This window comes from Leptonotus elevatus, chromosome 3 (assembly GCF_054856555.1).
Source record: "Leptonotus elevatus isolate MCC_2025b chromosome 3, RoL_Lele_1.0, whole genome shotgun sequence".
Classification (NCBI taxonomy): Eukaryota; Metazoa; Chordata; class Actinopteri; order Syngnathiformes; family Syngnathidae; genus Leptonotus; species Leptonotus elevatus.
In genome coordinates, this window is record NC_141241.1 from 27,226,695 (window position 1) to 27,252,030 (window position 25,336).

Consider the following 25,336-nt stretch of genomic DNA (forward strand, 5'->3'; position numbering starts at 1 on the left):
AAAGCCTTAGTGATAATTTTAATATCAGTGTTAATTAGTGAAATAGGACGGCAACTTGATGGAAGGGTGGGGTCTTTTTCTGGCTTTAATAAAAGTTCAATTGCTGTTGTATTCATGTGTGGGCGTATGTAACCATTAGTTTTCATTTCTGTTACTACTCTTAAGAATTGTGGAGCAAGCATTATTCATAATTCATTATTCATTCATTCAAGCATAATTTCACATATATCTTTGTTCATCTATCTATTTCAGTGACGAATAGTGTAAGGCAGAACAATTAAATGCTCTTCCATTTGATGGCAGAATGTACTATCCACCCTAAATGAATAAGTATTGTGAACAGCTTCGTGTTCAACCAAGGGCCAGATTTCACACTGACTAAGTAAATTTGCATGTAAATTGAGACGATCATCATTCTTTCAGTCTTCATATGTTTTGTGTCATTTTTGTTGGGTGGTTTGCACATGAGATTTTTCCTATGAAAAATGGATGGCTTAATAATGGTTGTGAAACACCTGCAGTAGTTGCAGGTTTGTAACTTTAATAAATAAATAAATCATTCAAAAGTTGCAGTTGTATTGTAACCTAAAAAATTGAATAAAATATGTAAAGAGAGTTTAAAACATATATTTTTTCATCAGAACTGCTCCACTTCTCATTAAACAATTCCATGCACACAATAAAATACACACTTCACAATAAAAATCCCTTATGAAAATGTACTGACTTTCTTCTGTTTTATTCATTATTACAAAACAAACACACATAATGTCGTGTATACCCTACCCGCATCAAAAGCTTGTTTATTTTAGTAGTTTAAAGTGCATTTGTAACTCGGCAGTCGTTTAGAAAGAAAATGAAATGCGTAATGTCCAATAGTACTTGAATGCGACAAAACGTTTGGACTGTGCATCGTGACGTCATTTGTTTTGTACCCGCCTTGCACTTCCTCTTCCCTTTTGAAGTAGAGCTAATATGTTTGCAACTATTTTCTCCCGTTAAACTAAAATAGCTATCGCTATCGGATACATCCAGGCGTATAGCTTTATCTTGACTTCACAAAATGATTAAGACAGAAAAAATTCTCCATTTGAAAAGCAGCCGGGGCAGAAAGGTCCGTGTTGTCCGCGAACATTATGTGAGGGAGCGAGTTCCATGCTACAGCTCCTTGTGTCTCGCCAACTGTGACAACGGTAAACGTGATCTAAACAGTAAACGGGCGTTTATTAATGGCACATATACATACACCGAAGCTAATACTTTAGCTCAACAGAGAAATGTATTATCTGGCAGCCACATAGACAAGGTTGCCCAGGAAAGTTAATGGAGTGCTGAAGGTTCTCCAGATAGACAGCGTCCATCGTTTGTCATCACTATGTGGTTATTTTTGTTCCAGCATGAAATTTAACACGGTATTGCACTGCAGTTAGTGCCAACTACAACCACAACAATGGCATATGCAATGAAAACAAGCATTTGCATTTACAAGCATTATGTTTGTAAATACATCACTTTTTTATGCAACTCCTTTACTGGATGATACAAGGGATGTTTTAGTGTTGAGGAATACACGTGGACAAGACTGTAAATAAATGATTGTCTGGGCCAGTACATGGCTGTGGTAATAGAGAGTAGACAATTTAAAGAAAATGAATTACAATATGCAGTGCTACTAAATAAGCTAGTGTCTGGGAAAAGGAGCAAAAATCCCACCCTTCTGAATCTCATCCACTCTTCACAGATGGCAAGGTGTTGCCAGGAGATTTGACCCACTATGTGGTGCCTGATGTTGGAGTGGTGGTTGACTACCAGGAGATCTTGGAGTTCAGAGAGCTGCAGGGCATCCTCTTCACCCAGACAGTCTGCCAAGCTGTCCATCACTGCAAAGGACGTAGGTGCGTACTTAGCTTTTTTTCTCTCAGTCTTTTTTCTCTCTCTCCAACTTTATAGTATCTAGTTTGTAAAGAACTGAAGTGTGTTCACTGGTCTTAAAATCTATACCACATGTTATGGGGGATTATGACAAACTGCTGTGAACAGAAACTCTCCTGCTCGCGCTATTTTGCCGTGAACAGCTCTGATTGGTCAATAGTTAGACGAGTCGGTCGTGCGCTGGGTGTGGTTCCTGCCTCACTTCACTCCCTTCTGTGTCTTTTTACTAAGTTTTCATTTTGTTCTGCTACCAATGATAGGCTGTTGTCAGCTTTGCCAGTCTAACCCTCAAGCTGTTATTGGCATTGCCAGCCTAATCTTAACCATAAAACTCAGAGCATGGGCTGTTGTCAAGAAATTGTTGAAGGCTGGAGTCCTGCATGTTTTAGATGTTTCAGGTAGGGATGGCAGAAATGGAACATTGAAACAATCAAATCATTTGAAACAATTGATTCACAAAAGAAATCGATCTTTTGGAACGTTCGAAGCATCTCCCCACAGCGACATCTGGTGGCCATTTGTGAAATATTACAATCAAACAGTAGAGCAGTGTTGCCAGCTCCCCAGTAAGGAAACTAACTATTTGCTCTCTGTCATCACCTAATTTACACAACTGGCAATCAGCCTACACTGTAATTGTAATGGACGCCATAAGAGAGAGAAATAATATCATGGGAAACAAAAACTGAATAACCCCCACCCCGTCAAAATAAGTATAGAAGTACAAATGAGCTTTTTGTTGCTGATACTTGGTTTGTTTTAAATTTTGCCTCTCAACATGATTTAAATGCTCTGATGAAACCCCCAGCCAGTACTATCACATTTAAAAACAAAACAAAACTGTAGGCTACATTTGTTTTTTGTTTTTTTTGCGACAGGGCATTTTAACTTTTGACAGAGAGGAAAAGTGAATTAATGACCTGCAAAAACAAGCTGCCCGTAGCGGGATTTAAACCGGGGTTACCTGCATTTCTGACTATTTTCAGCACATTATGCGGGTGCGTTACCACTGAACCTACCGCCTATTGACATTTTATCATGTAGGACGATGAATCAGCATCCAGGGCAATTCTACATACGAAGTATACTTAGGTTGGATTAATTTCAGATTTAAGAAATTTTAATATGGTGCAATGGTCGGATTTTATTTAATTTTAGAAAAGGGATCACGTGACGTTTGGAAGTGTAATAGAACGCGAAAGGCAACTATCACCTGACATCCTGATTCTGAGATTTGGGAACCCGATTCTAATCACGAGTTCCACCTGTATTCCGGTACGTACCAAAACACAGTTTCGATTTTGCCATCACTAGTTTCAGGCTCTGACAGAGCTTGCTCATAAGATGATTATTTAAATCAGGTGTGGTGGATGAGGGAAACATTTAAAACATGCATGGGTGTGTGACACCTGTTGTATAGCTTTTGAGTAACAAACATTAATGTTGGTGTTGATGTGCCGAAGCCTGGCAATTATTATTATAACCCTTCAAACAACTGTGTGCTTGTGTGCATGTGTGTCTCCAATGCAACAGTGCAACTTGTACTTATTCTTTGAGAGAAACACTATCTTATTCATGCTTCTGTCTTCAGACAGAAGCTCTCACAATTTACAATATTGCTCAATCCACTAAAAACATTTATGCTGATGAGTCTTGTTTGTTTCATGTGGTGTAAAATCGCATTGTTGTGATGGCTATAGCACCTCGTTGTGGTTCACAATTTTTTTTTCATCCAAAAATACTGTACCTCCAAATAATGTGAATGATTTATATTTTGTCCCTAAGTCAGTTGAATTATGTTCAGCTGGCTCCTTAACTTCCGTCTTGTATTCCTTGAGCGTGACACACTTGTTGCTCCCGCCTTCGGATGCTTGTCATTGGCTAGCTTCAGCTGACGTACCACAACCACCATGAAATGAGGTTCCGGATTGGCTGGACTTAGTGTTGCATTCGAATGCAAGCGTAAAAATGCTTTGCTAATGCATTTTCAAGGAGGGAAAACCTACATTTTACGATATTATCTACAGCAAATATGACCAGATATAGTGGGTGCAGTTGAAGGTGTCAACTTTAACTTCCATTCAACTTTATTTATTTTATTTTATTTAACCAGGAAATGTCCATTGAGATTAAAAGAAAAACGCTTTTTTATGGGAGTCCTGCCCAAGAGGTAGCAACAAACATCAAATGCAGTTACATATTGAACACAAAATGTACAAACCCATTATAAGAAACAAGTGCATATGGTGGAATTTGTCTCAAAAACTGCGTTTGGATTGAAAAGTGTTTAAAGAAATGAAATCAGATAGGCATATTCCATTAAGGAGCAGAGTCAACAAAAGGTCTTTGACCCAACTCTGTATAAACATAGGAGGAACCGAAAAGCAACAAATAATCTTGTGATCGAAGAGAATAGGATTCAGCATTTTTCAGAGTAATTAAGGTACAAAGTAGTAGTCCCAATATTGCCTTGTACATAAAAGTACAAGAACAAACAAACACGCACACATGCTTCGAACCTACTTTGCTGCGATAGGCTGTTGCAAATTAGAGTCCCATCAACTAAATCATGCCATTGTTTTTTATAGTTGAATGTCGGAGTGATAATTAACTCAACAGTAGCATTTCTTAACACATAAATAGTTAGTTTTATTTAATAAAAAAAGACAAAAATATTGTTAGTTTTTAGAGTTTATGCCTCAAGTGGAAGTGGCATGGCCTCCTATGGCCAGGCCATGAGGACGGCAGGGAAAACCTGTGTACAATAAATGGAACAATAACAGAGACTTAAAGTTGTATTATTCGCCATACTTGATCTCACAACCATTCCAGAGGGAGTTAATCGAGCGATAGAAGGTGTTTTATTTTTTGTTTAAAAAAAGAGGAACGCAGTTGTTACTTGAGAGGAGACAAAAATAAAAAGGTTGCGATCGATATCCTGAATAAAAAAAAGGTACACTACTGTAAAAAGAAAAAAAAAAGCATTCAAATTGCACTAAAAAATTCCACGAAACCGCGAAAATGTAAACCACGTTAAAGCAAGGGAACACTGTAATTGGTGATAGGCTTACAAAGTGTGGACTCTAAGGCAGTGGAGTGCACGTGCTTCAAAATTGTTGTGTTCTATTAGTTCACCACTAAATGACAGGCACTAAATCCTACACACTGTCCCTTTAATAATATATACTTGCCGACCAATACATTTGTTATGGAATGACGATCACATATATAATCAAATTTTGAATTTAGTTATTTGCATTGATAGATTCATGGCTGAAAGTAGGGTACATCTGCCACTCCTTGTGACTTGACGCCAGCTCTCTAGTTGCCAGGAAACAGTTAAGTCACTCGGAACTAGCTGAATGAGCCCTACGGGTTGGTTATTAAAAGGTCGGAGGTTAGAAAAGCTGCTTGGAATCTAAGTGACTAAACTCTAACTTTTAACAGTAATTTTACAACTTAGTTTACAAAGATCAACAACAATGACTTGGTGCAAAAGTGATTGCTTTATTTCAAAATTAAATAAACTTTCAAAGTAAATAATAATCATAATTAGTCATTTTGTGGAACAAATTGGAAAAAAATTGTCTGATCAAATATTTATATGCTTTAGGTACAGCAAGGCTAATAATACAAGCCCTTGTACAAGAGTTGACAGCGGTCAGTCTCATTAAATCAAAGCCGTGCTGATGAAGCTAAATGAGAATGAGCCGGTGACTTGAAATGCATCTCTCCAGCACAAATATCCACAAGTGCTGTTGACAAGCTTGATGAATATTGTAGAAATAAGGAGTCCCACATGACTGGTTTCATTGCAATTTGTTCAACATTTCTGCTTACAGCGCTGTTCTTAAAATGTTGCATCATTAATATGATGAAGTTTTACTTGTTAGTTGTTACAGTGTTAGGTGGGCATAATTGGTTGACTTGATGCTGATGTCATACTGTGTCACAAGTTACAGTTTCTAGTCCTTTGAACACACTATTCAAGGACAAGATGTGTGAGTTTTGCTGAAGCTATAACTCTTGTTAATTATATCATAAGTGTTTCAAACTAAAATCAATATAAAAATAGATATATATCATATTATACAGTCCATAACGGTATAATATTGAACAGATTGCAAAAGTAACAATTTATAATATCAAAGACAAAGCAACTGGCATATACATTCATTCCATCATGCAAGCAAATTATAAGCCCACTCGAGCAGCATATCAGCAGGCATCTTACTGCTGAAGGTGGAAATAGAAAACTTGTCCCTAGTGATGGGCAAGTACCAATAGAGGTATCGGTATCGGGCGGGTACCTGGCCTTATTTCAAGGTATTCTTACTCGCCACAGCAGCCAATACCATTATCCGCCACCCTCTTGTGACCGTTTTACTATCAGGAACTAGCAATAAGAATAAATAATTTTCTTTAATCTAATTCTAAACACAAATGCTATATTGAAATATATACAGTAGGTCTTTATTTAAAAATGATCTGTCTTTTTTTATTATTATTTTTTTATACATGAAAAGTACTAGTGGTTCAGTACTTGGTGTCAGTATTAGTGACTACTGAGGAATTGAGTACTGGTCTTGGTCAGAAAAAAGAAGTGGTATCGAACATCTCCTCTCATGGTCACTATTCAAACAAAATCATGTCGTGGAGCACAGCCAGGCTAAGGGAAGCTTCTCACAGCTGGGGATGAATGTACTCTATCTCTCAAAAGTCAACAAATAACTCAATACTGCTACTGCTAAAGCACTCGCATTTCAGTCCATATGATAAATAGCTGAGGTAGTTACATATTGGGGCACTTCCACTACAGTGACAAGATGGTGGCTTTCTGCAGACAAATTGTGCTTTTATTGTTTGCTACTATTGTTTTTTAGCATTAAAAACAGCATGAGACTGATCTAACTGATGCAGATGTCATATGGCAATTCGAAAGGGTCAAACTACTGTATGAAGCTCAAAGATGGACGATTAGTCAACATAAAAATAAAAAAAATTCTCAAAAAGGTGAACCATTTATAACTGTTTAAAGTATGGTATCATTTATTAGACGCAATATCACCCATACATGTTATGAAAGGGTTTTTGAGTTATATGTTTGTGTGCATGTGCAGCAGTAGCTGCTATTGCTCTCTGGCAAATGTGATTTGCCAAAGTGGTGAATGATCAGCATTTATTGAGCAATCAGTCTAATTTTACAATTTGTTGCCTCATTCACCCAATGATGATGGAAAGTACACAGCTCATTTGGTGACACAGCATGAGGTGCAAGTGTGAGGGTATTTCTTTCCTCAAAGGTACAGTAAAGTGTCTCACTCTTTTTTTCCTGTTGTGATATGTCTCCAAGCAGACAATATAACCGCCTGCGAAACCTGCTGAAAGACCCCCGACATGACTGTGTTCTGTTTGCCAATGAATTTCAAGAGTTTTCCTTCTGTCTGCGGGAAAATGGGGAGAGTCAAGAACAGTGGCAGACCAGGTGAGCTGCTACTGAAACTTTTGACACTCAACATTATGTTTAAGTCAGACTCAATATGCTGGCGGTGTGGATAGTTTTAAATTGAGTGCTGTAGAGTAGAGCGAATTGTGGGAAAGACTACTGCATACTAAAATTTGCACTTTTTTTTAAACTTATGTTCTTACTACTCTTAGGGATTTGATTTTTGAGGGCCATTCTATAATTTTGAAAATATATGAGGTATCATTCTTTGCAATTGGCTCACGACCAGCTCGGACAAACGCAATTAAATTTTTCATTTTACTGCAGTTAGTTTTTATTTCATCTCAACTTCCTTTAAATTTTATAATTTTGTTATTTTTTACTCTTTTATTTTTTTTTAAAGAAAATGGATCGTTTTAGTTTAGGTTTTAATAGTATTTTTTTTTTTGTTGTTGTTGTTTTTTAATACATATAGAGTATTTGTCGAGTGAGATAAAAAAAAAACAGGTTGCTTCTACTGTAAAATAATACCTGCCTTCTTCTGTACATAATAATAGTAATAATAATAATAATAATCATATATTTTATTTGTAGCACACTTTACATTTATAGAATAAATCTCAAAATGCACAGCACAGGCAGCAATGTCGAGTGAGATAAAAAAAAAACTGGTTGCTTCTACTGTAAAATAATACCTGCCTTCTTCTGTACGTAATAATAATAATAATAATAATCATATATTTTATTTGTAACGCACTTTACATTTATAAAATAAATCTCAAAATGCACAGCACAGGCAGCAATAAAATAACATAGTAAAAAAAAACAGTCAATAAAAATCAGAGTATAAAGTCAAGACTAATATCAAAACTCAAAATAGAAATTAATCAGGGAAAGCTTTTTTTAAAAGGAAGGTTTTGAGTCCTTTTCCCCTCCGCTCTTAGCGTAGAGGATGTAGTGACTTTGCTTCATGTTTGTTTGTGTATGCAGGTGTGTGTACTCTGCAGCAGTTTGGTACTATAACCACCTAGCTGGTATGATGGATGTAGTGATGATCACAGAGGACCAGAACATCATTGCTCAGTACAGCAACCTCCACTCTGGAGTGTACGTCATCTCTGTTCAGGTACAGGACTGAACACAACCAGGCCTCCCGCATCCTCTCGCTCCCGAGGTGCCAATCAAATAGATATCTAGCGCATTTAAAAAAAAAAAAAAAAATCTCTGTAAGCCTTTTTTTTTCTTTTTGTAATAGTGTACTGTAAGATAAGTTTGATATAATATGAATCTTTTCAGGGATCATAATGGTTTTTGCTATATTTAAGTTTAAACTATGAATGTAGACAATTACGTATAAATATAATAACAGGAAAGTACAGCGTGTTCTAATGAAATGTATTCAAATGATACCATAGCAACCATCATTTGCAGCAATTTACAGGCTTGCTTAATTTGTGTCCTTATTTTCTAGGAATATTTACAGAACTTCTGGTCAGAGCTACGGGCAGGTCATGAATTGTACAGCTCCATTCGCCAGGCTCTACAGGAAAAAGAGTATGAATGCACAGAAAAAGAGTTTACTGACCACCTACCGGCTGAAGTCCTGGAGGCTGGTATCAAGTCTGGACGCTATATTCAGGTACAACCTCTCTGTTTGTGCTTGAGCCTTACTGGTGTGCCTTAAAGCAGCAAGATTGATTGATGATGTAAATCTTTTGTAAGTAAACAAAAAAAAAAGTTATTAACTGACATCTTACAGATTGTAAGTATGTGGAGCACTGAGTTGAAAAGCAGACCGGTATCCTTTCTTGGGATTAATTCAGTTCTGTGTGTTTTGTCCACAACTGAACTCATATGCACGTTGGGTAATCACAATGTCTTTTTGTAAGTTTTTTGGCATGTTTAGATTTGATTGATTTGAATCATATACTTGTAGAAATGGAATTCAAATGCCATTATCAGTACATTACAGATTGAAAAATTCTTTTAAACATCAGATTGCTTTCAGGTAAAACAATATCCCAGTGCAGAGGACGTGAGATCGAGTCCTGGCTTCGGCCTTCCTGGGTGGAGTTTGCATGTTCTCCCCGTACTCACGTGGGTGTGCTCCGGTTTCCTCCCACATTCCAAAGACATGCATGTCAGGTTAATTGAACACTTTAAATTGTCCCTAGGTGTGATTGTGAGTGTGGATGGTTGTTTGTCTTTCTGTGTCCTGTATTGGCTGGCAACCAGTTCAGGGTGTACCCCGCCTACTGCCCAAAGCCAGCTGTGTTAGGCTCCAGCGACCCTTGTGAGGACTAAGCGGTTAACAAAATGGATGGATGGATGTGTAATTCCGCACTTAATGGGAAGGCCAGAGGTCCAACTATTTGTATATCTGCAATTTAAAAGTCAATCATCATTAGTCTGAACATCTACAGTCCACATATGCAAATTAATTATTGTGTTCCACCCTGCTGGTCCTAATAGTTTGTGCTATATTTAAGTTTTAAACTTTTAATGTAGACAATTACGTCTAAATACAATAACAGGAAAGATTACCTTTTTAACTTTAAGTTTCCATTGAAGTGTATTCTCAGTATTGTTATCACAGCATGTAGTTTGTGTAGACAAAATATTTTCAGTGAATGACTTTGAAATTACTTGTAAAGATGTTGAAAATGATAACCAATAAATGATAATCAGTCTATTATTTCATTATAGGATGCAGTGAGTTGATGGAGCCACTCAATGTCATACTCACATTCAAATGGTTCATTAATACTCCAAACGTAACAATTTTTTTCCAAACTCCTGTCTGACTACTTCCTATTCACCTTTGACTTCTTGTTGGTTGACTGCATGCCAGCAGATTGTTTAATTATTAATTATATGTTTATTATTTATTATTGTGGGCGGCATGGCACAATGGTAGAGTGGTCATCTCCCATCCGTGAGGGATTGGGTTCGATCCTCACCCCTGGTGACCATGTCGAAGTGTCCTTGAGCGAGACACTGAAGCCTGATTTGCTCCCAATGGACCTGGCAGCGACCTGCATGGCAACAGTCGGTCATTAGTGTGTGAATGGGTGAATGTGAGGCATTGTAAAGCGCTTTGGGCACCATATAGTGTAGTTAAAGAGCTATATAAACTTACCTTTTCTATTTATTTCTTTATTAACAGATTTGAACTCAAAGATCACACATTAGAAAATAAGTATTGTTCTACTCAATTACTCAGTCTTAAACTCTACTGAAGGTGTAAAGCCAGAGTGGCCTATTACTCATCTCTAATTTAAAAAAATGAATGAAAACAACCATCAATTTACCTTCAGCAGAGTAGCTAGGCTGATAAAATACAACAGTGCTATCAATCTGTATATTCCTATCACTCTCAGTAAAGTTGATTTCACAACATTTATTACCATAAAATTGTTACTGTTCGAGACAAAAAATTAATTGCCTGCTGTCAGTTTTGTCAAGTATTGTGTCCTTGGAAGAAGGTATAATGACTGCAGGACACCTGGAAAGGTTTTATCCCATCAGTCTTTCGGAGCTGTTCTCTGCAGTTTCCTCTTTTAACTCTTTTGTTAGATCCAACATCTTAACATTCACGTAAGAATGTGCTATCATCTCTTGGCATTGCTGTATGCTTCTACATGATCAATATGTTTTTATTATTATTACTGTTATCATTATTATTTGTTGACAGACTATGTACCAGCCTGTGGGGGTACACCCTGAACAGGCAGCCAATCATAGGCTTACACACAGACAAACAACCTAGGGACAATTCAGAGTGTTCAATTATTTTTGGGAATGTGGTAGGAAGCTGGAGTACCTGGAGAAAATGCACACAGGAACGTGGAGAACATGCAACCTCCACCCAGGAAGGCCAAAGGCTTGGATTCGATTTCACAACCTTTGCACTGGGAGGCAGACGTGCTGCTAACCAGTCGGTCAGCATGCTGCCTACTACGAGGATGAATCAGATTAGTTTGGGAAGAAAAAAAAGGTTGTTATTTTCATAATCTGACATAAATTATTTATTTAAACTTTGTTTAACCAGGTAAGGAAACTGAGATCAGATTGTCATTTACAATGTCAACTACAGACAGAGTAAAACTAAACTAAAAAAAATAAAAAATAAATACAAATTAACAAGTCAAATATAAAACAATTTTTTTTAAACATACACAAAGCATAAAACAAAGCATAATATTAATACATGACATATATGTTTTATGTTTAGTATGTACTATATAAAATTTATTTTATTTGTAAATATTACATTTTTTGAAACAATAAAAACAAGATTTTATCACGAAATAACAAAATTGTATTAAGCTACAGCTAATTTATGTTAAGTTATCCATACCCCCCCCCCCCCCCCCAAAAAAAAAACGGTGTACTTTGAATGTTCGGGTTTATAGTGGAGATGTGTCAGAAAAGTGCGGGTCTTGTCACAAAAGATACATCATAATTATATACAAAATTTCTTCTTCAAGCTAATCCCCTTGGAATCTAAATACATTTACAAATACATCTACATTTCCCAGCCATATCCGTCATACGTTTGTGTAGTCCAGGACGGATTCTTCCGGGATCCTCCGCAGCTCACCCCAGCCATCTTGATGTTGTCCATGTCCCCTTGACTGGACTGTCGGAAGTGACGTGGCCACTTTGTTCCTACCTGTTGCATTGAAGAGGAGCTACTGCACATGTGAAATTTTTAACAAACTGAGATGAATAAAGCTTCTGTACTCATTATTAACTGTACTGTATACCATTTATCATTCATCTAAAAATATATATCTCCAAAATCAAAATATTTGTACTTTTATTGGGTTGTGTGTATTATTTAGCACATGGCTGAATGAATGAATTTGTTCTCAAAAGTTCAGGGATCCATGGTTCTTAGTCATCATTTCTTCCTATTTGCCTCAATTTGAATATATTTATATTCATAAAATGGCTGTTTGTTTGTATGTTGGCAGTAGCACTGAACAAAACCTGAATACATTCACGCCATCGACACAGCGATGTGTCATCTCTGACCGAAAGCAATTTCTTAGAACTAGAAGGAGTTTCCATGAAAGTATTTGGCCACCGTCACAGCATCATCTCGATAATGTATTGTCTGACTATCTTGTGGCTGCTTTACATACAAAGTGACAGTGTTATTGCTTTGGTCAAACTTAGACTCCAACCAGGTTTTGCATATCCGAACCATGCACATTTTGTTAACAAATCTTTTTAAGATCAACACCAATCACACATTCCCCTTTCTGTGCAGGGAACGCTGAATGTCAACAAACACCGAAATCAGACGGAAGCTTCTGTCAGAGCAGAGGGTCTCTCACATAAAAATACAGGTGCACTATTTCTGCAATCAAAAAATAGTATTCCATGTTTTATGATTAATTCTAAGCTAAATAGAGAAACATTGTATGCAGTGCCTGTCTATGTGTTTTTCTATTGTTTGTGAGACTTCCTTTTAGCTGCCCTTCTAATCTGCTCTGCTATCTGTCCATCCTTTATCTGCTGTAGAGCTGAGCAGTGAGGTGTTGGTGTATGGAAATAAGAATCGTAACAGGGCTGTGCATGGCGACGTGGTCGTGGTGGAGTTGTTGCCAAAGAGTGAATGGAGAGGGAAGCCCAGTGCCCTGACACAAGGACAATTGGAGGAGAAGAATGGAGAGGACATCCAAAGTAAACCTATGCCGACAGGTGAGGACTCTCATCTGAAACTACTCTTTGTTTATGAGATTGTTTCGTCCAAAATATTCCAAATGTGTGTTCTTCTCATGTTTGAATTCTAATGTTGGAATAATAAAACACACAGGGATTGTTGTGGGGATCCTACAGAGGAATTGGAGGGACTATGTGGTAACATTTCCTCCAAGGGAGAGCACACAGTCCCAGAGCAGGAATTCTCAACGCATCCTGACTGTGCCTTGGGACCATCGCATACCGAAGATCCGCATCAGCACACAGCAGGCTGATGCTTTGCAGGTCTGGTTTGCCTTTGATAGAGTCAGAAGAGGGAGGGAACAAAGATAGAAGATTCATCAATAAATACAAACAGTTCTATAATGATGGGCTTGTACCTATTTTTTGTATCTTATTATAAAGGTATTGCATTTTCTGTAAAATGGCTATCAGAAGGCATCTAGTATTGCAACTTTAGCATCCTCAATAAGTATTGAAACCTGCCGTGGTCCTATACAGAATATGAATGTAAATCCTTTGCTATAAAGGCTCCCGCAGCCTGAGTTATTGGCTGACTTATTGTTGACAGACACCCATCAATTCATGACTGCACTGGCCAGCTGTGCATTTTCCTTGGCCGGTGTAATTAGCAACTCAGGGTCTAAACAGCTGCCAGTCCTTAAATTGCTGTTGTTCCCGACATATTTAAGTTTTGTGTGATAGGCTTCACACTGGATGTGACTCATCCAGTTAGTGCTTTCCTGTGATATCCGCTTTTAACTCATTTGCTCCCAAAAACGTATAAACACGTTCTATTTTAAATATTACCATGTTTCCAAAGACTCATTTATACTTTAAAAAAAAATATATATATTTTTTTTTATGCTAGAGCATACAGAAGGCTTTGGTGCAGCCTCTGAACTGAAGAGGTCACTTAAATCAATGATGGGTATTACAAAAACGGCCAGCAGGTGGCAGCAGAGCATAAGAAATCAATCAGGGCCATGTTGCAAAAAGCTCTTTCGCTCCCACTGTTTTAAACAGATTTGTGAATAATAATGAAACTTAACTATATTATAATGCTAATTGCTGCAAAATGGAAACAGATAGAAATATACTGTTTTTGTGATGAAAGAAGAGACTCAAATCTTTCTTTTGGTAGGTTCCATGTTTCTATAGCAATAGAACACAACATTCTGTGGACCTTGTAAAATCAGTCAAAATCCAGTAAAACAGCCAGGAGCAAAAGAGGTTGCTTCAGTGAAAATGGCTAGGAGTGAATGAGTATTGTGAATGAGTATTGTGAATGAGTATTGTGAATGAGTATTGAATTATGAAAATATTTTCATCTCATCCTTGCCGATGTCAATGTTTGTGTAACACTTAAGTGATTATAACGTATTACTTTCATTAATAAATTAAATCATTTAACCAGTTACTGAATCAGCTAAATCAAATTTGGAACATTGCCTCCAGTGCTACTCACACTGGTGTATGGAAGGTGCGAATGTTTGGGCCGAAAACGCACACTGGCAGCCACAATTCCGTCAGCTGTGGCTACTTAAGTAGCTGATCATGGTTTCCGGTACCGCATTGATACATAATTGTTTCATGTCTGTATTGCGATGTATAGTTTTAGTTTATATGATTTATTTCAACACTCCTGGTTGCGATCGATCCCTTGAGGACAAGAGTAATCCTAATGTGCAATAAGATGAGCGCCCCACTGGAAATACTGTCGATATATTGCAGAGCTCTGTCAAGTATTCTGATTTCACACAAAAAAAAAGTCACACAAGATCCTCGTTGGTCAATATGATGAAGTACTATTCTACACCAGATACATTGAATCAAGAAATTACTTAAAATTGTACCTGTCGTAAATCAGAAGAACACTTCAAGGTTGCAAAAGAATGGTGTAATGCCACAATCCGAACAAATTCAAGAGCCAAAAATAAGAAACAAAGTGATTGAAATTGAAATATTTTTTAAAAGGTTACAAACGCTTTTTTAAGCTTTTGGGAAGCCAGCTAGCCACGTCCAGAGCCAGTGGTTGGCTAACCAAAATCACTCGTAGAGTGCAATGATGACTTCACGGAGGTCACAAAAGAACCCAGTATGACATCCGAAGACGTGCTGGTCTCTCAGACTTCAGTAAAGGTCAGTATTCATGACACAATCTTAAGAAAGGCAGTTGGCAAAAATGGCATACATGGGAGAGTTCCAAGGCAAAAACCACTGCTGTCACAACTCACAAAATAAGTTTTGATCCTCCCCAAGACGTTCAAAGAAATGTTCTGACGAGACAAACTTTTTTTTTTGTGAGGTGCACGGCCCCTTCGTGCCCTCAAGCACCCTACTGTAGATTATGATGTAGCACGTTAAAGACGCAAGGGCTATCTTCTTTTCAACCATTTATTTATATTCAGATATATCAAAACCTAACATCCCCCTTTGCTTTTGTCCAGGATCATAGAGTGGTGGTACGCATTGACTCATGGGAAAGCACATCACTGTATCCTAATGGGCACAGTGTGAGAGTCCTGGGTCCGGCTGGTGAGCTTGAGACTGAAGTTCAGACCATCCTCATAGAAAACTGCATCCACGTCCCCCCTTTCTCCGATGCACAGGTCGGAGGGCCAACTCATACACAGATTACAAAATATATATATATATATAAATATATATATATATATTACAAGTTCTGTCGAATTTCTAGTTATTTTCTTTTTCTCCCCAGCTGAGAGAAATGCCTGCGAATTCTCCCGAGAAGCCCTGGAAGGTGGATCTTTGTCAGGTGGCTGAGCGACGGGACCTGAGGGACAGTCACCTGGTGTTCAGCATCGACCCCGCCGGTTGCGAGGATGTCGATGACACGCTGTCTGTACGCAGCCTCGCAGGAGGGAAGCTGCTGGAGCTCGGCGTCCACATTGCTGATGTTACGCATTTTGTTTCTGAAGGCTCCCTCACGGACTTAGAGGCACATGCAAGGTGAGACATTGACTTGTTCCTTCACAGTCATAAAGGAATTATACAGGGGTGTACATAAGTTGTTTTTTTTTGTCTTGTTCCCAGGGAAGAATGTGGGATATTTTGGTACTCATAACTCTTTTCAATTTTAATTGAAAAAGAAGTACAACTAAGCATACTCGTATTGTATCTTTCTGGTCTTTTTCAGCAGTAAGAACTTAATATTTTGCGTATTATTAATTTGATAACATCATTATTTTTCATGTAAAATTAACATCTTTAAAAAAGTATTTGGCCACTGGATGTCAACTGAAAATGACATCACTTGTGTTGAGGGCTCAGGTGACAAACAACCAATCACGGCCTACCTAACGTTTACATTGCCATTTTTATGATTGTGTCCTGCATGCAATAATATGCCCAGCCCGCATGGGCTTATAAGACACTAGAATAAACAACAATAACAAAAAAAAAAAATTATGTCATGAACAATCTGGCTTTTCTTCTTTTCCAGGCTTTCAATATGAAATTTGATATTACAAAAACATCAAAATGAAAACGCCACTTAATCTTTTCTTCATCTAGCCAGTAGAACATATTAGAATTATTATATTTACAAGTTGAGCCGTAATTGGTGGTTATTTACCTGAGCCCTTAGCACAATTACTTTTTAAAGATGTTAATTGTACATGAAAAAATTGCAAATTACCGAAAGTATCCCTCTAAGCACTGAAAAACAACTAATTTTACATTTTTAATGTTGTACAATTTTAAAAGAAGTACTACCAGGGTTAGGATGGTTACTTTTAAAGGGACAGCGATGTGAAACATCAACTCTTAGGAGCTTTTAGCCATGTTAAAATGCAAATTCCTCACCAGAAACATCAGTAAAGTGTTTTTTTTCTTCCATTCGCCCCTCTATGAGAAATTCTAGGTCATTCTGCTCTCCAAGCACCAGCCCCTCCCAACCTGAGAAAACGAGCTGTTGGAACTTTTTGACGTCATTAGGTTATTAATCCGTACCGCCTCTGCAGACTAAACGCACGCCCACTTCCTCTCAGACCTCCATGGGATAGCGACAAAAGTAGCCTTTACCAGTAAACATTCTGTCCAAATGAATTCAAAGCAATCAATTATCCTTCACATTTGCAATGCCAAAGTGCAATGACAATTAGCCGTCTTAAATTCCCAGGTTCTGGCTGACACTTGTGTAAACTACAAATAAAAAATGTTGTGCATTTGAACCTAATTGCATAGATGGTGTCGTGGTTAGCGCGCTTGCCCTGTGAGTAGCAGACTCTGGTTAGCGACCCACTCAGGTTTGTGGGGTTTTTTCCCTTCTTTCTTTCTTCCCTCTTCTCCCCTCCTCCTCCACTACGATTTATTGCGGCAAGGAGCCGTTTTTTTTTCAAATGTTTATTGAAGAATTGAATATCCATCCAATTTCCACATGTAAAGAAGACGCGGTTGTACTTCAACGGCTGGTCGGTCTTGCGAGGCCACACAGTGTTCCTTGGCAGCAGCCGGCTCGGACGAGAGGGGCGCGGCAACCACACGGGGAGAGGCGGAGTTTTACTGAACTGGGCGTTTTACTTCCACATAAAAAAAATAGCCAGCAAAATACCTTATATTTCATAAAAAATGACATTGCCATGGTGTCAAAGGTAAGATTTAATCATTATATGTCTATAGTTAACAGTGGAACGGCTTAAAATTCCGTGATGTAATCCCTTTAAAATGTATTCCGATAGTTACTAGTTAACTGTTAAAAAATTTAGTTAATAACCTAACATAATCCAAGTCCCATAATTTTATAGTAATGTTATTTGAACACCTTTAGTTACTTTTGGATTACTCCTATAACAAATATATTCAAAAAGTCAAAAAACTAAAACAAACCAATACGATATATATTTATTTACAATATTTGTTTTGTCTGACTCTTTTCTGTTTTATGGATGTTTAATATGCTTGGTTTTGGAAGACGCAGGAAACCTGAGTACTTGCAATACATTATGCAAACCAAACGCGCATAACCACTTATGCACAATGCTACAGAGACAGACAGACAGACAGATAGATGGCATGTTCTTTTTGCACAAGTTGGATTGATATTGTACAAATCAAAAACTAATAAAAATTTTATTAAAATGCAGTATGTGACAAACCCACCCTGACCTAACCTTACCATGACAGTATTGAAAATGATAGTCCAAATTGACAGTGCCTCACATGTGTTTCAGGGCTACAACTTACTACCTTGCCGACCGCAGGTATGACATGTTGCCAGCAATTCTCAGCGCAGATCTCTGCTCTCTCTTGGGAGGAGTCGACAGGTCAGTTGAGTACACACCTCATATCCATCCATCCATTTTTGCGCTAACACTGAAGAAATGACACCGACACAATAAAAAGTAGTCAGTAGAGCTTATATAACAGTATGTTATATAACAAACATGTAACATGTATTGTTCCCTCAAAATAACTAAAAATGCAGCAATTAATAGCAAAATCTGCCACTTAGTGAACGTTCACTCGACAAACACTGCATATAATACGTGCAATTTGAAGGATTACTTCTACTACAAATGTGTGTGATCCAGGTATGCAATGAGCGTGATGTGGGAGCTGGACGCGCACACTCTCGCCGTCAACAATGTGTGGTATGGTCGCACCGTCATCCGTTCCTCCTACCAGCTGCACTACGAGTTGGCTCAGGCCCTTCTCAATGGTGAGCAGGCCGAGGTGCCCGAGCTGACCCGGCTCCACTCCTACGAGAAGGACGCCAAGTTGGCTCAGCTCACGCAGGCTCTGGAGATGATGACCCATGTGGCGCGACACCTCCGAGTGCAGCGAGATCGAGGCGGTGCCTTGGAACTGGAAGGGGTGGAGGTATGAGTAGTGTGTCCATTTGTAGCACTTAGGAGCCATGTTTATTTGATACCTTTGGATAAATTATATTTTCTGGACTTTTATGACTTGATTTCAATGCTTTGGTCCCAGGTGCGTGCTCAGCTGGATAACGACAAGAACATCACTGCTCTGGTCCCCCGCCAACCTCTGGAGATCCACGAGACGGTGGCCGAGTGCATGATCTACGCCAACCACTGGGTGGCGCGCAAGATCCAGGAGGCCTTTCCTCATCAGGCTCTGCTTCGACATCACCCGCCACCTCGACAGGAGTTCTTCAGCCAGCTGGTGGACAGTGCCATGTCCAGGGGGTTCACCATCGATACCAGGTTTGGTGAACAATTTATTTTCTCTTGTATCATTGGGTAGATGTTAGAAGCTCAACTGTGTCATGTACTATTGTTTATTACAGTGATTCGCAACCAGTGTGCGTTAATGTGACACTGGAAAGTATCTAAGTAATTGGTTAAAAAGTAAAAAAAAAAAGTTTAAAAAAAAAAGTAAAAAAAATAAAAGTATGTATAGTGGCAGGCAGTACAATTTAATGCTCTTCCACTTGATGACATTTTTTTTCTGATCAATGCTTTTTTTTTTTCAATAAAAGTTGGAAAATTCTAGTGTGAAAAGCTACTATTACTAACTATTATTTTCCCCCGATAAAACATGAAGACGATTTTGGAAGATAACGTGAAATTGATTATGAAGATAAGCTTTAAGAGTTGTTAAGCAGTTGTTTCACCGAAGTTGTTTCACAAAAGGTCTTCTGTCACAATACACAACAAGATGGAATTTGCACTGTAATTTGTCATACATTGGCTGAAGGGGGTAATTCTGCCTTATGGAAATCCTGAGTAAGCCTTTCATTACCAAAATGATGCTCGGACATGCATCAAACTCAGTTTTGCCAATTCAGCAACTTTTCCGAACCCCTGACAACAATTTTTTCAAACCAGGCGTGAGAATAGAACGTGTCCCAATCGTGATGTCATGAATGCTATGGTGGGCAAGAAGTGTTAAAAAAAAAAAATGAAATTCAGAACAGCACAAGTCGTTGTTTTAATGGCTAATTTTGCCACCAAATTTTGCCCCACATGCCTCAGACTCAGATGAGTGAAAATATTCTGTACCTAAAGGAGTCAATCATCTGATCAAAACAGTATGTTCATCATCGGAACTTGTCTGCTCTTAAATCTTGGCCATCCAAGGCGTCACTGACATGTTTTGTATTGTCTCCTATTTTTGTTCACACATATGTTACCAACATGGCTGTTAATTTGTACAAAATATATAAAATTAGGCTGACCAGATTTTCAAAATGAAAGACCTGGACACGACAATTTTGCCTGAAAATCAAAATGTATTTTTTTTTTTTTAAATCTCACCATTCGGAATCAATTTAATTGATAGTCAATCTGGTAAACGGTGGGTGTGTTTAGCTAATGCTAAATGCTGTTTTGGTTGACAGTTCAAAGGCGCCAAGCAAATCAATACACTCACCATGATCCAAACTTTTGTAAGACTGGAAAAGCACCGCCAGAAACACTCAACTCTTGTTCAGTCTGACTACATGTCCCATGATTCTTAGACACGGAAGCAGGAAGTAGTTGTAGTTCCGCAATGACGCAAATGTGAATGTGAAAGTAAATAAGAAGGAATTTCACAGTTAAATTCTTTTTTAATTGACTTATCGTATGAATCGGTATGACAACGGTGTAATTGACATACGCACATGGCCAAACAATTGCCTTGCTGGCTAAATTTTAAAAAAACAAAAAAATACACGTCTGGACAGGACCTGCATGAGAGAGTGAGAGAGCCGGGACTCGGGACACAAGGCCCCAAATCGGGGACGCAGTTAATCCCGGGACATCTGACCACCCTCCATACTGTAAAGTGTATTATATTTTGTTGCTCTTTGCTTATTTCCCTTCTATTGATCTCTGTAGGTCCAATAAGGCTTTAGCTGACTCACTGGACCAGTCTGTGGACCCACAGGACCCACTGCTGAACAGACTGCTGAGAATGATGGCCACCCAGGCCATGTCTCAGGCAATGTATTTCTCCACCGGTGCCATTTCCCAAGACCAGTACTACCACTATGGTATGCAATGCAAACCGTTGACACTCTTATACGTAGTAGTTAGTGCATACTGAAAAGCAATGTTTCTTCCTATGACATACTGCATAAAGCATGTGACTAAATGACACTTTTCAGGTTTAGCTCTGGACCGCTACACACATTTCACTTCACCCATTCGTCGCTATGCCGACATTGTGGTGCACCGCCTTCTGACAGCAGCCATTGATGTGGAGAGTGGGCGCAGCCCTACTAAAGCACTCGCCAGTAACAAGGAGCTTGACGAGTTGGCTCAGCATATCAACAAGAAAAACAGGGTCAGCTCTCTTTTTTTTCCCCCCAAAATGTAATATTTGATAGTACTGAAGTTTAGGGCTGGACAATTAACCGAAATTTTATTGCAACTTTGATTTTGGCTTCTCTCGAGCATTAAAAATGTAATGAACGAAGAAAAACTATTAACGTGCAGAACGCTGCGACAAATTCCCTACGTTGTGAAAGGACATTGAATGCACCATGTCGCTTGTAGCTAGCCTGGAGCGAAACAGAGTGTGATTCTGTTGTTTAAGATGTTTAATGACACTCCAGTTAACTGTAAAACTACACATACAACACACGATAAGGAGAATTACACACAGTGTATATTTCAATACAAAACATGCTTAGTTTTTAACTCATGGCGAGCCTAGCGCTAATGCTAATGTAAGTGAATGAAGGATCCCATTCAAATGCTAACAGGAAGTTAGCATCAACTTCGGGAGTAATAGTCCTTCAAATAACGAATATTCACACACAAATGCTGTGGAAACACATAACCACAGGTCAGATAACACTACTCAAAGGCACAAATTATTCCTAACTTGTGAAAAAGTTGTTATTTTAATAGAATTCAATTGCAGTGCGACGCTGCACCGATCCGCTTGTCAATCTCCCACGCCATCCTTCCCTCACTTGTGAACAAGACCCCAAGATATTTGAATTCCTCCACTTGGGGCAGAATCTCATCACTGACCAAGAAAGGGAACTCCACCCTTTTCCGACTGAGGACCATGATCTTGGATTTGGAGGTGCTGATTTTTATCCCAACCACTTCACACTCGGCTACGAACCTCTCATTCTTCCCAACGATTCACAACGTCCCGAGTCGAGGTCAGCAGCACCCCATCTCCACTATACACAGTGTTAATGGCGCACTGCTTTCCTCTCCTGAGACGCCGGATGGTGGACCAGAATTTATTCGAAGCCGTCCGGAAGTTGTTTTCCATGGCCTCACCGAAACTCCTCCCATGTCCGAGTTTTTGCCTCAGCGACCGCTGAAGTTGCATTCCACTTGGCCAGCCGGTACCTGTCAGCTGCCTCCGGAGTCCCACAGGCCAAAAAGGCCCAATAGGACTCCTTCTTCAGCTTGTAAATATACAGTATTTTTAATTTACTTTTTAATTCTAACTTTTTTTTTTGTTACAAGATTCACAGAATTTGATTTTCCCCCAAATTCAAGGATACAAATATGTCCAAGGACTTTTTATTTGGTCATACCAATACACATTTTCACATGACATCATAGCACAAAATATAATCCCTGAGGTCCCTGATTAGCCCACTAAATGCCCAGACTTGTGAAAATAACACAAGATAAAATAAATATGATAAAGAGGGTAATGTAATGCTTAAGTTTGAAAATGAAGAATGAAAATGCAAGAGGCTTGAATTTCATATGACATTTATAAGGTTATGTTATACTTGACATAAAGAATAGTGTTCAAGAATAAAGTGTTCAATGTGAAGGAATGAATGGGCGTAAGGCTATGATCATAGCTTTGAGTAGTTGAGTTTTAGTCGTTGAAAAAATATTACGTTTTAAAATCAGTGATTAATAGTTTTATTAATTGTGATTTCAATCTCAATCAAAATAATCGTGATTATTATTTCTCCCATCATCGTCCAGCCCTACTTAAGTGTATATTTAGCTGCGTACATTCAGGAACTGACCGCCATGTGACGTTTGCAGACAGCCCAGCAGGCGCAGAAGGTGTCCACTGAGTTGTTTCAGTGTCTGTATTTCAAAGAAAGGGACCCGAACACGGACCAGTGCTGTGTGGCCGATGCCGTTATTTACGCCATCCGAGACAACGGCGTGTTGGCGTTTGTGCCACTGTAAGTTTTCAATGTACAACAGATAAAAATATGATCGCTTGGTCTTACTGTGCTGATGTCGTATCCAAAATGGTGTGTGCGTAGGTATGGCGTAAAGGGGCCCGTTTATCTGAAGAACCGAGAGGGTCAGGTGCTCTCTGCAGGCCAGGACGGCGTCTGCGATTGGCAGAGCGGTTCTGTGCGCCGCTATTCGGACCACATCACAACCACGTCGCCCATTGGGAACACCACCTTCACACTCTTCAACCACATCACTGTGAGTCAACAAACAGCTTAGATTTTTTTAAGGCCCAGACATAGTTTTTCAGCATTGCATTCATCATTTTTAGTAGATGATTGTAATAAAAAGCTCTTGACAGGTTCAAAGTACACCTTTTGTGTAAATTGCAATTTCTCATAGCTTCATTTTGTCTACAATTAACATTTTTGAACAATTGTTAGCAACAGCGATATCCTCCCAACAATTACAGCAGTAGTCATGTCAACTATCCTAGCGTTTTTTTCCATGGCAACAACCAAAGTGTGATTTCATCCAATTTGAGTTCTCGCCTTCCCTCAGGTTCGTATTTCAGTACAGTTGTCGCGTTGTCACGCTGACAGTGTCAACCTTGAGCTGGTCGGCAACGGGCCGCACCAGAGCGCGACGCTCCACCAGCCTCGGTCGCACGGCCGCAGCCAGCTGGTTCAGGAGGTCGTGCGCTTAGCCGAGGAAGCGTCCCAGCAGGCCCGGGGTAAGGCCAACCGACGGCCCAAACTGTCCAAAGAGGAGCAAGAGTTCTGCCAAAGCAAAAGCCCGAATCTGTACTTAGTCTTGGAGGAGATTCGAGAGCTTTCACTGATGGATCTGGAATGTGCAACCACAGCCTAGAGACACTCATCGGACTCTGCCTGCTTGATTGAACATGGACTGAATAGTTTTTAGACATTTTTTTAACAGGAAGTATTTTTAAATAAAATGTTCCTTTTTAGTTACTGTAAAATCCTGTGAATAACACTTTTTTTTTTTTTTTTTTTTTTACAAATTGAGGGGGTTTGTTAACCAGATGTCTTAAAAAACTAAATTTTGTCTCGTTTAGCAGAAGTGGGCAATTTACAAAATTTTGCCAGTCCGTCATTCATCAGCATCCTGGGTCACCAGCCGTCATTGTCATTTTTTCAAGGTGAACCAAACTGTAATCATATTTGAGGTTATTTTAACCATGCAGCCAGTCCGTCATTCGTCATCTTTTGAGTGTGGGTTGTACTATTTCACAAGGTCAACCTCCTCTTTAACCCTGCTCTTTCCTAACATAAAAATAGAAATGTAAAACTTAACTAAAGAATTAATCTGTAAAATGAATTGGTCTTTTTTTTTGGTCAGGTTTCTTGTCATCCGTACTGACAAAATGCCCACTTTTGTTGTTTAGACATTTGAGTACATAAGCAGTACATAGGGGTTGTAAAAAACAACAACACTGCTTTAGAGCACATTTCATATACATACATAACTCAATATGCTTCACATGCTGTAATTATAAGTACAGTGGAACCTCGGAGTTTGAACGTCTCGGAACTCGTACAATTCGGACTTCAACCAAAAAATCAGAGTTAAAAATGCCTCGGAGTTTGAACACCCAAGCTAAGCAAACTAAGTCGAACATACCTTGAAAACGGTATGCCGAGTGAAGCCGAGCAATGCCGAATGCTCACGTTGCGGTAGTTGAGACGATGCACTGCTCATTTCCGGTCAGATCGTGAATACTCCCGGAGGTGCTCCATACTCGCAAGTGCATTTTTATTTTTCCACGACAATTTTCTTCGCCATTGGCCCAAAGAAAAACATACAGTGATACGTACCACAGTAGAATTAGGAAGGAGATTATTGCGCAGTTGTAACTACCGCGACTACTTTTGTAACTACTGGCTGTTAGCTTAGCTGTTAAACAACGCACACAAGGACCGCTTAGTAGTCTAACAATATGCCAAATGTAAGATACACAAACTCTATCATTATAAAGTATAGGCTAGTAGTATAGGGTATATTATTCACGAGTGCATGTTATTCACAGGATTTTATGTTATGTACATATATGAGTGATATATTAATAAAGACATGTTTTGTAATACAGGAGGTGTATATATATTTATTTTTTGATTAAATGAAGATAAATCAA

General features: G+C 38.7%; 1 protein-coding gene across 1 annotated transcript; it reads left to right on the forward strand.

Annotated features, from left to right (window-relative positions):
• The first annotated feature begins 937 nt into the window (after positions 1–937).
• On the forward strand, positions 938–25,336 carry dis3l (DIS3 like exosome 3'-5' exoribonuclease). The gene is made up of 18 exons (XM_086071054.1): positions 938–1,193; positions 1,742–1,895; positions 7,289–7,417; positions 8,369–8,504; positions 8,850–9,017; positions 12,657–12,735; positions 12,911–13,090; positions 13,206–13,375; positions 15,541–15,702; positions 15,813–16,063; positions 18,286–18,378; positions 18,646–18,934; positions 19,046–19,281; positions 20,899–21,053; positions 21,168–21,346; positions 23,038–23,183; positions 23,268–23,439; positions 23,743–25,336. Exons 1-18 carry the CDS (start codon positions 1,064–1,066, stop codon positions 24,049–24,051), a joined length of 3,138 nt encoding a protein of 1,045 aa, XP_085927180.1. The 5' UTR covers positions 938–1,063; the 3' UTR covers positions 24,052–25,336.

Coding starts and splice junctions, on each gene's coding strand:
- dis3l (XM_086071054.1), top strand. CDS start 1,064: ATGATTAAGACAGAAAAAATTCTCCATTTGAAAAGCAGCCGGGGCAGA. Junction 12,736..12,910: donor TCTCTCACATAAAAATACAG/GTGCACTATTTC, acceptor TATCTGCTGTAG/AGCTGAGCAGTGAGGTGTTG. Junction 18,935..19,045: donor TGGAACTGGAAGGGGTGGAG/GTATGAGTAGTG, acceptor CTTTGGTCCCAG/GTGCGTGCTCAGCTGGATAA.